At 33.2% G+C, this 17,629-nt stretch overlaps 1 protein-coding gene across 1 annotated transcript in view; it reads left to right on the top strand.

Moving 5' to 3' along the window:
* The window catches only part of LOC106469285 (centrosomal protein of 97 kDa-like), a 64,960-nt gene extending 50,043 nt beyond the window's left edge, over positions 1-14,917 (top strand). Inside the window, exons 13-15 of the mRNA XM_022397763.1 lie at positions 2,330-4,021; positions 10,625-10,661; positions 14,007-14,917. Of these exons, the coding sequence (XP_022253471.1) occupies positions 2,330-4,021; positions 10,625-10,661; positions 14,007-14,341 (2,064 nt within the window). The 3' untranslated portion in view covers positions 14,342-14,917. The remainder of the gene's footprint in view (positions 1-2,329; positions 4,022-10,624; positions 10,662-14,006) is intronic.
* Positions 14,918-17,629: the final 2,712 nt, after the last annotated feature.

The raw sequence follows: 17,629 nt of genomic DNA, 5'->3' as shown, positions 1-17,629 counted from the left end.
TATATATATATATATATATACAGTGCCTTGCATAAGTATTCACCCCCTGCAAAGTTTCCACATTTTATTGCCATCTGAGCTTGCGATCATGAAATTTTCAAATGGGACTTTATATTTAGATTTTCAAAGAAAATTAGAATATTCTCAATTGCATAAGTATTCAACTTCTTTGCTAAATCAGTGCAGGTGCAAAAGATTAGTTTGAAAGGTCACAAGATTAGTGTAATGGTCTCTGACTGTGTGTAATTAAAGTGCTTTAACATGACAAACCAACCATAAAGACCAAGGAGCTTTCCAAACAAGTCAGGGATAAAGTGGTAGAGAAACACAGATCAAGAGAAGGTTACAAGAAAATTTTAAAGTCACTGGTTATCTCTTTGAGTATGGTGAAGTCCATCATTAAGAAGTGGAATGTGCTTCATACCACCCAGTCAATACCCAGATCAGGCAACCCTTTCAAACTAAGCAGCTGGGCAAACAGGAAACTGCTTATGGATGTCACTGTGAAGCCAACAGTGATTTTGAAGGATTTTCAAAGATCCATGTCTGATAAAGGAGTCAGTGTTAATACATCAACAATATCCTGGTCCCTCCATAAAGCTGGCCTGTATGGGTGAGTGGCAAGAAAGAAGACATTACTGAAAAAAAATAATCATCTTAAATCTTGTATGTCATTTGTGACAAAGCATGTAAATGATACTGCAGACATTTTGTGGTCAGAGAAGACAAAAATTGAGTCTTTTGGTCTAAATTCAAAGTCTGGTGCAAGCCCAACACATCACCCAATCAACACAATCCCAACTCTCAAACATGGTGGTGGCAGCATCATGTTATGGGGATACTTTTCATCAGCAGGGACTGGGAAGCTTGTCATGATTGAGAGGAAGATGGGTGGTGCAAAGTACAGGTGAATCCTAGAGGAAAACCTGCTTGAGTCAGCCAAGAATCTAAAACTGGGTTGAAAATTCACATTTTAGTAGGACAATGACCCGAAGCACAAAGCCAAACCACACTGGAGTGGTTTCAAAAGAAGAAAGTGAATGTCCTGGAGTGGCCCAGTCAAAATCCTGACTTAAATCCAGTAGAAAATTTATGATGAGACTTGAAGATTGTAGTCCATCAGTGATCCCAAATGAACTGGTCAGAATTGGAGCAATTTTGTCAAGAAGAATGGGCAAAAATTACACCATCCCATTTTGCAAAGCTGGTAGAGACCTATCGAAAAAGACTCACAGCAATAATTGCTGCCAAAGGTGCTTCCAACAAGTACTGATTTAGGGGGCTAAATACTTATGCAATCAGCAAATTTCAATTTCTTTATTTTCTTTGCAGGTTTTGCTGACATTCAACCTTCTTCACATATAACAGTGTTAAGTTTGATCATTAGAGTTTTGAATAAAAACAAGTTCATTGAAAAATTGTTTGCATTATTTGTATTTCATCAAAATGTCACATTATTGGTAGGGGGTTAATACTAGTGCTTGTAATAAAAATTTAATGACAGATGTCTTGTTGCACAAACAAATTAGGTGTGTTCATGATTTGACCCAGTGCAGGAGCTTTTTTTAAGGAATTATTTTTGTTGTTTGTTTTAGATATTTTTTATTGTATTTAAATATGATGTTTTGTATACCTGAAGTTTTTTATTTTTATGAAACAGAATGCATACTAATCTATATTATGTGCATTGCATTATACAAATGAAGTTAAGGAAATTATAAAACAATCCATTTTAAATGTGAGAGATTACATAAAATATATAACTTGTACACTTCATATTTCGTTTTAGTCCTCAAAACAATTTAGATACTTCTGTATATTCTATTTATACTCCATTTTCCAAGGAAAATATTAATTACATTTTATTTCATAGTTTCATTAAGTTCCCAAAGAAAGTTATTGCAAGATCTCTGGATCATATAGTTAATTTTTTTTATACTTTTTTTACAACATTATAGAGAATATTTACAAGTGATATATGTTTCAATAGAAACATGAAAGTGTATTAATAAAGTCCACTCATATAGTATTTTATTGTAGAAAGGTTTCTACTTTGCCTTAATTTTATAACTTAGCCAATTTTCTAAATGAAAAGATTACACAAAACAAAAAACATGTATATAAAGTGTAATATAAAATTATTGTTGGACCTTTTTCAGTTATAAGTTTAACTTAGCTTCTTATGAGTTGTTATTTTTAAGTAGTAAAAATCTACTCTAAAACTTTTTGTTTTAAACTTTAGACCATTGTTTTCCATTGTATTGATGGAAGTAATTACAAAGAGTACATGTCAGTGTAAATCTAAATATTATAAACACTTGCATTTCAGTTTCAACCAGTTTTGCCAGATACAACAAAGGTTGAAAAAGTTGACAGTGCAGTACAGACCAGCCCACACCACCGTTTTCCATTTCCTGTCATCTCTTCTGATCCATCACAAGCTCCTCAGCAATTAATGAGTGGCCAACAGCAGCAAAAAGAAAGAACAGTTAAAGAAAACCTTGTTAGAACCTCTTCAGATGATGGTAGCATACATGTTTCTAGAAATCAGGAGCAGGGTGCAACTTCTGAGGAAGATCAAATTATGTCAAGTGAAGAAACTGCTCTAGAATTACCACAAATAGCAGTTCCATCTTCTTCAACAGAGAGCTCTTCCTTAATGCCAGCTGTTGGTAGTGCCCCACCTTCATCTGTTTCGCATAATTCTTCTCCTCAGACTGACTCAGGAGTCCATAGTGTGAAAACCTCTAGTTTTTTGTCCTCTTCAAATGGCCATAGTAACCAAACATATGGTTTTGAGAACCAGGAAGAGTTACCAACAAGTGGACTCTCTGCAATCCTTCTCCAAGATTCTGGTCTTGGAAATTCAAATGTGTCATCTTCTAGAGACAGTGGTGTTGCTTCTGCCAATGAACTACCTGTTTCTATAGTTACTAATCTCAACAATTTTGAAAGTACTATTATAACTACTACTTCCTGCACCAGAGTTCTAAGCTCCTTGACAACATCATCTTTAACTTCAAATAGCTCTGGTACAATTATGACAGATACTACATCTCACAGTGATGAACTTTTCCAGAGACAAGGTCCTATTATTCATGATCATATTCCCTATGAGGTACCAATTAATCAGAGTGACGATGATCAAGCAGCAGCCCAAAACTTGCCAGAATCACCAACAAGACCAGCAGGCCAGAACTTACCTAAATTGCTAACAAGACCAGACCATCACTTGTCAAATACTGGAACTGTGTTTCAAACACCTGAAAGAACAGACATTGGAAACAACTTGACAGAATCAGCAAAGCTTCGAAGTAGACTACCTTTTTATACTGATGACATGAAAATAATGATTGGAGAAGATGTAGACTTTCAGCATGGACAAACTCTTCCAGTGGCCACATCTTCTGTAACTGATGACAGCAAAACTATTTCAGAACAACTTCAGATAAGACTTGATAATCAAGAAGATAATCAGTTTAGATCAGATGATACTTCATCAACAACTCTATATACAGTTGAAAGCATTGGTACCTTGCAGGACAACATGAGTGATGATGATAGTTTAGCAGAAGCTTTTTCGGCCCAGTCTACTTTTAGTGATCAAGAAACTGTAGATACAGAGAGCGCATCATCTAACCACACACTTGCAGATCAACGTAGTACAACAGTACATCATGAAGAGTTGAATACAGATTTTATTCCATTGACCATTTCAGGAAATGCTTCTGAAAGCACGTTAACAGTGTCAAGTGTCACATCTCTACAAACTGCAATGAGTGATTTAAGTGGTGAGGAAAGTGAGAATGAAGACACTTTTAGTATGGGAACTGTAGTATCTCCACCCATTTCCATACAAAATGTTTATGAAGCATCAGGAATAACCACTGACTTTGTGTATAGGCTGAAGAATTCCCATGAGAATGAGGTTGGAGAAAGTGTTTTACCTAGTGCCAATGTTATACACTGTGATTTTACAGTTTCTAAAGACAGCAGTGCAACTTCTCATGTTGTAAACCAGGTATGTGGAGATGTTTGATTGAAACTATAATACAATAAATCCTAGAGAACATTTCACTAGAACTTTCTAGTCAAGACTGTTCTGAAGACTTTATGGTACCTTATATCATAAAAATGAAAACTAACAATTCTAGCAATAAGTACAAAAAATTAAAACTATTTTCTTAAATATTAGAGTAAATACGTTAGTTACGAAGTAAAAGAGATTTATATGTGAGTTATACTAAAATAAATTTTTCAAACAAAATGAGTCATTATGAAGTTGAAGTTGTTGGTAATATGTCATATTTTTTATTTTGTAAATTATTTGCATTTATAGTAAAGTTCACATTGTTTTCATTTATTATGTTGATTGTACATTTGTTTTTGTTTTGTAATAGCAAAATGTCACTGTAAAGTTTTAGCCTTTAGTTAGAGTTACTGTTTATATCCAAGTTTTTATTAATACAAAGAAACATTTTGATTAAAATTTGTTTTTACTTCAGGTATCATTGTACTTATATTTAATAAATAGTCAAATACAAATGAGGAAGAGATACAGAATGTGACACATTAACAGAAAAATCTAAGAAATATAACAGTTACCCAAGTTTTTATCATACCATATGTCTTCAGATTCTACAGTTTAGAGCTGAATGAACTTTAAAATTCTTTAAGAAGAGTCATCTTGTACTCAATGAAAAACAAAATTACCAATATTTAACTCTGAAATTGGGAGTCGGTCATATCGAAAGTAGTGGGTGTTTTGGAAATTACAATGTTAGGCAAACATTAAAAAAATGCTGAAATTGCCTTTCAACAATTTAATATTAGAGCTTTCTTACAATACAACTCATCAGCTCACCTCTTATAGAAAAAATTAGTTCTTCCCTCATTTGTATCAAGATGTTGGTAAAACTCCATTGCCTTTTGCAAAATAATTTTCCTGTTGAAGACCTATTTTTGGTGCTAAACTAGTCAATATACACTTGAAGATTGACAGAAAATCATGCTTAACCTTGTCTCAGTTGCAAAGAACTCTTGCGCAAATCTTGATCAAAATGGAATGGCCCTGAGCAAAAGTAGCCTTGCTTCCAAAACATACTTACCTCCTCTCACACTACAGCTATAACTCGACTGCCAGGGTTTCTTCCTTTGCCCATCTAAGCATTAGTCTGTTTTTTCTTGTTTGCTCCAGTCTTTTGTACCATACTTAATTGTCCTTGGCAATATTTATTACTTGACACTCTCCACTATGTCAATGCACCCTTTATCCTGGTACTGTATGTAAACACCTCAGTCAGATAATGTTATCACTTTTTCTTGAAAAGCATTCACTAATGGGTTACACTGTACTATGATTTTTGGTGATACGTTGATCCTTCTTCATGTTACCTAGTTGATTTTCATAAATATATATATATATATGTACATATATTGTTTGTTTGGCAAGCTGATATATGGCATGAATTTCCAGATCATTATTTCCAGCATGGAGGCAAATGGGTCCAATTTCAGTTGAGACTGTCAAGGATCTTATTTCTAGTGAGATGGAGACATCTATTTGGTTCAGTGATATTCCTCCTGGGGGCTCTGAGGCTGCAATTGAGGGCAATCTTGACATTCTGAAGAGAATTTAGATTTGCTTTTTTTCTGCACCTTCCTTTATTCTGTTGGTTTCTCATGAGTCCACTTTGGAATAAGCTGCCTGAGGCTCCTTTTCTTCAGTTGGTCCATCAAGTGTGTGATGTTTTGGGTCTTTCATCAGTTGCTTTTTAGCCTGCACCTTACTTGAAAACTGAAAGGTCTGGGAGTGAATACTTGGTTTTCCCACCATCCACTGACATTGTGGTTCATGCAGGGAGGTTTACTGCTCAGTTATGTGAAGGGACAATTCATCACGATTGTCAGAACTACATGATTTAGCTTACCACCACCAAGTGGAAGCATATTTCGACTATCAAAGAATACATCGGCTCCTGGAAATTTAGGATTCTAGAGCGGAGTCTGTAGTTAACCTGAATAGCTTGCAATTTTCTAAAATTTGTCTCACCATATATACTGTGCCGAGTTACTTATTATCCTCTAAACTTTGTTGGCAGATTCTCAGGATCACCAAGTCCATTGCTGACAAGCTGGAACCATTGTTAGCATGCACATTAGTTCGATTATCAGCTTTTACATTCAACCCTGTTGCCCTTGGCATCTTGACTTTCCTCGGCTCCTACTGGGGATCATAGTTCTGCCCCTAATTGAGGGTTCCTATCCCCATCATCAACCCCTTGTTCCATTGGTACCCAGAATAGATTCTGTCCATATCCAAAGGTTCTGCTGCTCAGTCAGAACACTGCCAGCAGCATCAGTGACTACTGTACAACTTTGGGGCCTGTGGGGCTCTGCTCTGAGAATTTCTGGATGTGTGGTAAACCTTAACCGTGGATTCATGGGCACTACAGATCTTTGAGTCAGGATTAGTCATTCAGTTCATATCTTCACCACCATTATTCACCCAACCTGTAGTGTTTCTGTCTCCCGTAGATCCTCAGATTTTGGAACTTAGTTCTAGGGCTATCAGACTCTGGTTGATCTGTGGATAGAGAGAGAGTCAGGCCAGTTCTTCCAGGGTTTTATACCCGTCAGTTTGTTGGGCCCAAGAAGACAGGAGACTGACATCCAGTCATTGATCTTTCTCATCTATTCTCCAAGGTTCACAAGTGACTCATTCTTCACTTTGAGTTGGCATAACTTTGATGTCATCGGCTCCTATCTGCATGCTGCCATAGTGGTGGCGTCCCACCACTATTGGCATTTTTGTGCACAAAGGTCAGGTACTGCAGTTCAGGGTTCTTACATTTGGACTAGCATCAGCACCATATGGGTTCTGCCAATATGTATGACCTTTTTGTCATCACCTCCATTCCATATCCCTGTGCACACACCATTCCATGGATGTCTGGTTACTGCTGGCACCATCTCGTCAATTCTCAGAACGTCACACCCGATTTCTACTTTCAGAAATAACCAAGGCAGGCTTCATTATCAGAGCTGAGATATCTGTTCTCACTCCAACACAATATGTTGTCAGTCTGAGTATTTATTCATCACAAATCTCAATCGGGCTTATCCAACTCCTATCTGGCTACACACTATGGAACAGAAAGTCCGACTCTTACTCACCTTTCCTTTTACCACTGCATGGATGGTTCTTTCTCTTTTGGGAATGTAGCCATCACTTGAATCCCTAATGCCTTTTGGACCAGCACACAAGAGATCCCTTCAGTGGTCTTTATGTGACCACTGGATCATGAACAGTGAACCACTGGATTGGATTTCCCAGTTTCCTTATTCAGGATCATTCTCTTCGATCTGGAGGGGTGGTTAGATTGGAACAATACTAAGATATGAGTTCCTCTGCTGCCACCTCATCCAGAGATCCATCTCTTCACGAATGTCTCACTTCAGGGATGGGGTGCATATCTCAATGTTCAGGAATTCCAGGGTCTATGCACAGAAGATAAGGATTCCCTACACAATGTTTAGACCTTGCTCTTCAAAAGCAATGTCTCATGGTCTGGGCTTATTAACCCTGTTGCTATAGTCAAGGGTCAAAGGGCATGTCATTGCATTTGTAAACTTACATTTAAAGTTTTATTGAACTATTTTATGAATGTATGTCAACAAGTTTTGGTATAAAATTGCAGATTATAATACAAATTTTAGTATTATACATTAGTTAATTTCTTCATTTAAAGTAAATAATAAAAAATTCCTAAATATTGATTTTTGTGTGTCACATGGTATGTTGAATGCTGCATTGCTTCAAATTAGATGTTTGTGATGTCCAAATACAGTCTATAGTTTCTTATGAATTAGACACTCAAATTACTGCTATTAACAAGCTAGAATATAAAATAAAAACCTCCTATCTTTTATATTTTCTGAGATATTAATATATTTATTGAATTAACCGAGGTGGCCCCACACACCTCTTCAATTTTTGAAAATACTTTCTCACATACATATACTTTGCCCAATAACCAGTGTCCCCTCTAAGCTGTGTGGCTGCATGGCCGTACAACAACCAATCAAGTGCCACACACTTCATTATTCCAGCCACGCACATCCTCAATAATAGTGAGGAGTCTCAACATGTTCACAGCCTTAATGACTCTGGCAGTTGATAGCAAATAACCAATTGGTAGCATTGCAAAGTGCTCTAATGATCCAATAAGGTCATTGGTCTAAAAATACCCCCCCCCCCAAAAAAAAGCTGGTAACGCACATCCACAGATTGCCTTGATATTGGTGCACGTGAAAAAATTCATTTTGTACATGGATTGAAAAAATTAGATGGAACATTGCCAATGAAATGTGTATAACCAGTAAAAAGCTCAGAATGTTCCCCTAGTGGCTTTCTCAGCCTCTGCAAAATATTTTTTAGACCCAAATACAGCTTATTTACAAAGGTTGATAAATTATAGTGGAATTCTCTGGTATTGATATAGTAATTTATGATTTTTTTTGTTATTTCAAAATGTCTATATAAAAAAACCTAAAGAAAATAATTTCGTTTCACATCCTCCATGTGCGAAATTTGATAAAGCCTAGCAAATTGAAAATTTTCTGTTGCATAAAAGTATTTTTAATCTTCAAACCAAAATTACTTTGCATGCTGGATAGTCAACATTCGAAAAGAAAAAAAGCATGTGAAAAACATTACTTAAAAAATCTGATATTATACATAAGAAATCCTTGTATTGTTTACTGATAATATGCACAATTTTATAAAGATATGCTTACTAATTTAAAAGTTATAGCATGAAAACTATAACAAGCACAAAATGTTTATGAGGTTGGTCCCTAGGACCGAGCCTGTGCTGAGAGAGTTAAGGGAAAAATTGTCAGGCTTCTCTCCGAAAGTCCATGATGGTATCTTGCATTTCTAGTACCGGTTCAGACTTGACGCTCGGCTCTCTGTTTGGGTTGAGCATGGTCCTTCTTTATGATCAATGTTGGTTCAGTACATTGTTTATGGAAGAGAGTCATTATCTCCTTGTAATTCTGAATACAGAGCAGTCCCATTCCGAGTCCTTGGTTAAGCACAATTTGTTCCGCATCCTCCCTATAATTCTGGAAAGAATAAGAATTTACCTTGCCCACTTAGTTGGGGAGTGAAGAATGGTGTTCATAATTCCAGACTGGATGAGTTCTGTTTCGTCAGTGTGAGTATGGCATACAGGATCCCCTCATTCCAAGCCTGGGGTGTTACCTTTTGGACTTCTTCAAAATGAGGAGAAGGTTTATCCACTTTGTTATTGCTTACCTTCTCATTGTGGTTCTGGTAGCTCAGAACACATCACTGTATGGCTACAGGTTGGGATCCACTCATAAGTGTATATGTATATACACACACACACACACACACACTATATATATATATATATATATATATATACATACATACATATTGAGGTCCAATTGCCCTAGCCACCAACGTGAGATATATGGACCATGACCCTAGAATTACTACCTGAGCAGTGGAGCCTTGGCTATCTGGTTGGGTCCTGTCCAACAGTAATGATAAATCAAGTAAAATTCCACAGTACATTAACTAAGTTCTGGGTGAAGAGCATACCTGTTCTGGATGTAGTGCGGTTCCCCCATTAGGGTGCCAATCTTCTATTGACACACCCATGATCTATACAGATGCTTTCCATATGGATAATGCTCTCACTGGCCCCTCCACTTAATCACTGTGGGATTCTAACTGTAGTGTGAGAGGAGGTAAGTGTGTTTTGGAAGTTAACATTTTTTTATAACTGAAAATGTATTTCCAGTCATACTTACCTCATCTCACACTCCCCTGCCCTTCCTCTCCACTAAGAGCTGATGTTAAATACTGCAGATTGAGTCAGTCTCAAAATGTGATAACATTATCTGAATGAGGTGCTTATATATAGTACCAGAATAGAGGGCACATTGACGAAGGTGGAGAGTATCATGTAACAAATATCACCAAGGGCAATTAAGTGGGATATAAAAGACTGAAGTAAGCAAGAAAAATTCAAGTAAGTGCTTAAATGGGCAAAGGAAGAAACCCTGGCAGTCGAGTAATATCTGTAGTATGAGAGGAGGTAAGTATTATTTGAAATACAATTTTGATTTAAGAAAATGTTAAATTTGGAGTGACTTTTCATCAAAGCCAAAACAAGATTTTGGGAGTTTCATTGTACTTCTTGAAACATATGATTGAATTCTAACTTATGCAAAGCTTTATATATGAGAAATTGGTCTAACAGGTTTCCTCTTGTTCGAAGTTGCCACCCAAACATGGCAATTTCTGTGTAATTGACTTGCTACCTTAGGGTTAAAATAAATTTTTTAAAAGTTTCAAAAAACTGCATCTAAAAGAAAGAAAAGATGCACTTTAAAGTGCATAAGCAGTTGAGAACATCAATTTGAAAAGTAAGTTTGTTTTAGAGAGCATAGTTAATTCTCCTTCTTTTTTAATTGAATTTTGTAGGATTTTAAGTTTTTTGTGTTACACGTTTCCTCACATTCCTATATGTGAACAACTTGTTTTCTATAATTTTTATAACATTGTTATTATTTTCTTCTTTAATAGGAATGCACTGTTCAAGGCTATTCACAAACTGAAGGAGGTAATTATTTTTAAGATTTCTAGCAATAATGAAAAGACTTGAATAACTCAGAAGGCTCTATTGAGTCTTATATTTTTGACATAAAGGATTAAGAAATTATTCTCACATTGGGAGTCATTATGTAATTTTATGTAAATTTTTCCTTTACTAACAAAAACCATTTTTGACAATTTAGTATTTATCAAGTTCAAGCTTAACTACCCTGAAAAATTTACACATTACAGTTATCTAATAAACATTACAGATTCTTTACTTAATTGCTAGAGTTTGAAAGCAATTGAAGTTCTGAAAATTAACACATGAAAAAAATATATTATAAACAATATTTTATACTACTTATAAACTTAGCAAATAATAAATCTTTTAGACTACTTTGATGAGACTTCTTTAGGAAGACTAACCATATTTTTAACACTTCATTTTCACCTTACCCAACATGTTTCTATTAAAAACAAAGAAAAAAGGAATTGTAATTTTAAGTATAATTACAGGCCTTAAACATTCTGCTTTTATATATAGGTAGTGTATGAATAAGGGCAAGCTGACTTTTTCCATGCATTCGTCTAACAAGACAAGTGTATATTTCAGCTGGTTAAAGTTAATTCATTTGTAGAGTAATGGCAATGCTAAAAATAAATTGACAGGCTTTAGTAAATACCTTCTTTTCTTTCTATTTCTCATTAAATTGTCACTATTCTTTTTATGTCAGTATGTTTATTTCAACATCACAGCCCCTAATTCTCTTATCATGCATACTGGATGGTGCAGTAATTATGGCTATGATGCTGAAAAATTGCAATATTTTGTTTACAAAACAACTGAAATTTTGTGAAACTAATTCTTAATTTATCCATAATTACAAAGTATCTGTACAAAAGTATTTTCCATAACATCACATTTCAGCTTTACTTGACAGCTATGGGCATGTGTACCTATTTCCTAACAGCTCCATAAATCTTTGAACATGATACTCTCTCATTATTTTTCCCTGGCTTATCCTGACCTGTTTATTTAACCTTATTTGGAATGAGAGATCAAAATAATTATTGATTTTCTGCACATGGTGCATATTGTATGTACATATATATGACATGGGATGTGATGACGATCATTGTTTGTGGCATATCTCAAAGGGCCAATATTATAAATAGAACATTAATTTATTTAGCAGTTGTATTGATCCTGTAACTAATAATTTTTAGTCGAGATAAGTCAAAGATGTTTAGAAACCTCTGCTGAGAATAAGATCAGTGTTTAAATTGTTTACTATGATGTTGAAAAAAAATTATATTATTTGAAACATCTTGCAGCACAAATAAAACTTGTTCAGGACAATTAAGAATCATATGTCACTTGCCCTGCAAGATAAGTGGCCATTTCATAAATCATTTTGGAGCCCCGAATAAGTTAGTTACAATAAGTTAAAAAGATCATTTATTCATTATATTACGGGCTATCAGGCCATCTATCATTTGAAACTATTATTCAAGTTCAATTGAAACACTAATTTGTTAAATAAGAACAATATATTAAGCATGAATCAACCCTATCTGGGTAGAAAATATGATGAAATCTCACAGTTGGGTTATTATTTATTATGTTACTGTCTTCGTATAATGATCTTTGATGAGCTTCCTGTAAAGAGTGTATTTTAATTGCATCTCACCTAAACTTTGTTGGTTATATGCTTATGAAGATTTTGTTTTGCTCAGTACCAGGGTTTATCTGACAAGCCTGGTGGTAACAGTTGGAGTCTTAGTTGCAATGCTGTTTACAATAATTCAAGAAATATTAAGTTATATATTTATTCTTGTGATTAGCAGTCATTCATCATTTACTGGCTGACCAAAAAGTTTATGTTCAACCTTCACAAAATAAGAAACTTAATGGTTTGATTTAAAAAAAATAGTAAAAATAAAATAACTAATACTGTAAAAAAGAAAAATATTACTGTAACTTTTGATTGTTTTTCTTCATTTTTACTTAATATTTTCTTAAAGATTTGGTATTTTCAGTCTCATTGTTATATGATGGCATCCATTCCTACCCCTTACAATGAGTGAGTGTACAAAGTTAGTCATTGATTTACAGTATAACTAACAAGTTATCATCTTGAGGAAACTAACAATTCCAATAGAAGGCTTCAGTATTATTCAAAACCAAAAATAAGACTCATATCCTATAAGTTATTTTATTAATTCCTCTTTTGACTGGTGAGCACCTTTCAGGTGTTTAGTGCAAACCTGCAAATTAAATTTCAAAATTAAAGTAAAATAATAATTCTACATATTTCAAGTTTTGTATTAAAAATATTTTAGAATTTATTGTTTGTCATTTGTAACATTTATTTATTGTTACTTGCAAAAAACAAAAAATGGAACTTGTACATCTGCACAGCTCTAGTTTTAACCCCAAACTAGATAAAACTTTGTACATTTTTACAAAGATTATTTCAGTGTGGTTAAGTATTTCTATTTTAATATGGGGAAAAATTGGGATGATATTCCCCAGTCCAGAAAGGTTGGGGGGGGGGGGTATTGTAATTCACGGAGCAGGAAGTAGATAGTTGTTTGGTGTAATATGACCAAGTCATTATGATATGTGCAAGTGTTACGAGAGTTGGGAACTAGAAATCTCTTCAAAAAATGTACTGTGTTTGTCAAAATTTCCTTTCAAATTTATCATGTTCATTGTTGGGTATTTGACTAGATTTATGTATTTGTAATTTCAGAATAATATAAAAGTAAGCTTTACAATAACTAGATGTAGGAAGACAATGTTATAATGGTAAATGCTAATGAAACTTGTTAATAATTGCTGGGCCATATCTCAATTAACCCAAGTTAGGTTATGACCCTGAAAGTGTGGCTTAACAAAACAAGTGTTTGGCCTTAAATTTGTTCTGCTTTTTTAATGTTTCTGTTTTGATACGTTATCATATCAAGGATAAAAGTTTAAAATGTTGAGTTTTTAATTATTAGTATTTTTAGGACGAAAAAATCTTTTGCTATAAAATGAAGACAAAAATTATATCCCCAGATTTAAACATTGAGATTGGTATCTGAACAAATTTTCAAGATTGCAGTTTATATTTTTAAGTGATAATTATATTCTAAACCCATATTGGCTCACTGAGTAGTCTTGTTATAGTATCTGTTACACTTTATGACCTAAAACTGATTTATGTACAAAAGTAGCATGATAAAATAAAGATAAGTTAGAATATGTGTGTAATGTAACTAAAACTATAAACATATATACTTTATACAAATTGAGTATATCAAATTAACTCTTAAACCTCTATCATTTTAATTTTTGGTTATTTTTTTTGTATTCCATTTTCAGGTCCTTCCTCAAGTGATAGAATCCAAATGTCAACAGCAAGAAGTAGTGACTCTCCGCAACAAGTGAAATACGGACGCAAGCTTGGGGCTAACATCCCTGGTTTAGTACAGTCTAATCTTTCCAGACCTGTTTCCTGCTCCCCACCACTCCAGATTTCCTCACAGTCACAACTAATACCATCAGCTGATAACAATCACATTTTTACAGCAGAGGAAGATGTAGAGGGTAACCGTTCCAGGTTCACAGCAGAGGAAGATGTAGAGGTTAATACTTTAAACAGAGTGAACCAGAAGAAGCCTGAAAGTTCTGATTCAGACAAGAATACCAGTAATTAATTTATGAAATAATGGAAGTAACTATAAAAAGCTAGTTTATTATTAGTTAATAATAAAAAATTACTACAAGAACAGTTTTGCAAAGAACCAAGTTGTTCAGAAAAGACACCACTACTGTACAGTATTGTTAGTAGTAATTTTCTGTATGGTCAAATGTATTTATTTATACAAAATGTTTTGGAGTTTTTGAACAGCTATCTGATTTAGAAAGTATTATTTGAGCAGCATCATTAAATTATTTTTCTTTTGTCAAACTAAATTTATCTGTAGTCTTAGAATATGAAAACAAAACTAGGAGGACTCAAAAGTTGCCCAAATACTAATGTATCATTTTACAATTCTATTTTTACAGTGTTTATGTGGTGATAGGACTTGCTGTAAAGTAACAACATAATTAGTTAAAACACTGTTGAAGCTTTTATCTAATTACCTTTGCTTATTGCTAGTCTAGCACTTGTGCATCATGTGAACAAGTTTTTGGTGTTAAAAAACTCTGCTGGAGCTTATTAGCATTCTCTACAGAAACTTTAACCTGTAGCTATGAGTTCAGAGTTACGCACTATCAAAAATAATGATTTCTGAGTGTATGTATACATTCTTGAAGTGTTCATTTAATAAAATTAAATACTTATGACACAACATATATAAACCAATCATTCATAACAGAAAAAAAGTGAAGTGGTCACTGAATAATATCAAATATCTTAGTAGTTTGCAAGTTACTTAACTGTTCAATTATGAAAAGAAAATCTTTAACACAGCCCATCATTTGGATTACGTTGTATGTAGTAAATACAACTGAAAATATTTTGTAACTGGAAATAAATTATAAAACCTCTGAATATTTACTTCTTTGTTAGGCTTTCAGTGAAAAACTACAGATTTTTTAATGATATAACAAAGGCCTTCTAGAAATCGATGATTGGTTTATGTCTGTGTCTATAGTTATAACATCACTCATCTTAGTTTATGTAAAGTATTAATTATTGGTATTACTATATCACATAATGTATACATGTAATATATTCTGTTTTGAAGTACATCACCTGCATTCATTTGGTTTTATAGAGCTTGTTTCATAAGCATAAATTTTAAATAGTTGTATACAGTATAGTTTATTTTAAACAAATACTTCAATTTCAAGTAGAATAAACAAGATTAGGCTGCTTTTAGTAAAATCATAGCAGGCTAAAAAGTTTTCAAAATAACAAGATTAGGCTGCTTTTAGTAAAATCATAGCAGGCTAAAAAGTTTTCAAAATAACAAGATTAAGCTGCTTTTAGTAAAATCATAGCAGGCTAAAAAAGTTTTCAAAATGAAAAATGTATACATAACATAATCTGTAGTTAACCCTAAACATTGTTGTACCAGTTAAGTCTGCAAATAATGATAATGAAATATATTCTGGCAGGCTACATTAGTAACTTATTGTTTTTATATGTTGAATACTTAGTACATGTGTCCAATTAAACTCACCAACACATGATTCTTTCACAATGTATCTATACAAACTATTACTTACATTACCATCAGTTATATTAGATACTCAACATAGCTTTGAACATAAAGATACTAACAGCTGACTAATTTGACTCTAATAATTAATTAAAATGTAATGCCAAAAACCACCTACAGTACTCTAATAGAAACCTTGAGTTCAGGCTTATGTTTTTTTACTTTAAATTGACCAAGTTTAATGTTTAAAAACATTCAGTTGGTGAATATGAACATTTAACTAGAACATAGGCTTGCAAAATTATATTTAATGTGTTTTGTTTATAACTGGCTTTATAGTGTTTATTAGACCCTGAGTGTTAATTCTGCACAACACATTAAATGCATTCAGTAGTTGTATAGATGATAATGTCACTTGATGCTTGAGGTATGCCTGTGATGAGCATTGTCATGGCTACACTAATTATTCAAGAATGTTATTTATGATTATATTTTAATACTATGAAAGCAAGGTATAATACTAACAACATGTATGTTTTATGAAGAACAGTGTATTAGCTAATCAGTTTTTATATGATATGAATAGTTGTGTAAAGAACTATTTATCTAGTAATACTGTAATAAACATGTAAGAAATGTACAGCTAAAACTGATCTACAGTTTATTATGTGGTACTACTACAAGTGTGCAAAAACTATATGTAAATCAACATTTTAGGGAAAGGCAAAAAAATTAACTATTTAATACCAACCTTCTCTAGATTTTTTGAGGTATTAGTCCAAATATAAAAAATAAATTAATGAGAATTATTATTTTCAGTAAGTTTTTTGTGGGAAGTTTTATTTGTATTTCTTCTAAAATGAAAGGATATTAGATTTTGTTTTTTGCTGAACAAAATATTTAGGACCTTATAATCAGAAGATTGACCTTTGCCAAAGCCTTGTAATGTTTGGTGTATAACCTTCTGACTCTTTTTAAATGAAACAAAAACATGTATGAGTGAACATAGTAATACCTACAATTTGTGTGTTGAAAAATGTGGAATTACTTTATTTTTATGGTTAACTTCACATGTTGTTAATATTCTTGGAATTGACTATCACTATAGTTTTGTATAGAACAATACAAATGCAATCAATAAATACAGTCAAATGAAGTATCTACTGTACTGGCCTGTGCTGTAAAACGTAAGAAAGAAGTTTTGACATAAATTAAATGTATCTCTTTTTTTTTTGTTATAATGCTACTGTCTTTTATAACTAAACTAGGTTCGTCTAAATAGTTACATTATTTCCTGTTTCTACAAAAAATGTTAATCTATGTGGGCAGAAAGTTAAACTTCTGTAATTTTTGTTTAGTCAGTGTGTGTCTGTGAATTATTATAAAGGATTCAAACAGTCATTTTAGGTGAAAAAAAAATGCATTTTCATTTGTTAAAATATTAAAATTGGACTGTTAGCTAACCTAATCTTACAAAAAAAACTTACTTAAAATAACTTGTGGAAAAAATATCTGTAACATAAAATTATGTGTGTATCTGTCTTACTCGATGTGTGTGTGTGTAGAAATTACTGTTAAACATTTATTCAGGAAAGTAATCTTGAGAGTTTTTTAAGCATTGCAAGGTCCTGGTTCAAATATAAAAAGAAAAGTTCCTTATCTTGATCATAATAAGTGCATTAAACCAGACTTTTTTAAAAAGTTATTATTTGTGTTTTTGATAGGTTACTTGTGTTTTCTGTACTCACGTTTCATATCTTTCTTACTGTTTTTTATAAGAAAAACTATTATCCCCCCCTCCTCCAAACTACAAAATGTTTGTTTGATATTTTC

Source organism: Limulus polyphemus, unplaced genomic scaffold (genome assembly GCF_000517525.1).
Source record: "Limulus polyphemus unplaced genomic scaffold, Limulus_polyphemus-2.1.2 Scaffold3397, whole genome shotgun sequence".
Taxonomy (NCBI): Eukaryota; Metazoa; Arthropoda; class Merostomata; order Xiphosura; family Limulidae; genus Limulus; species Limulus polyphemus.
The sequence above is the reverse complement of the archived record's forward strand: the minus strand, read 5'-3'. Positions and strand labels throughout refer to the sequence as shown.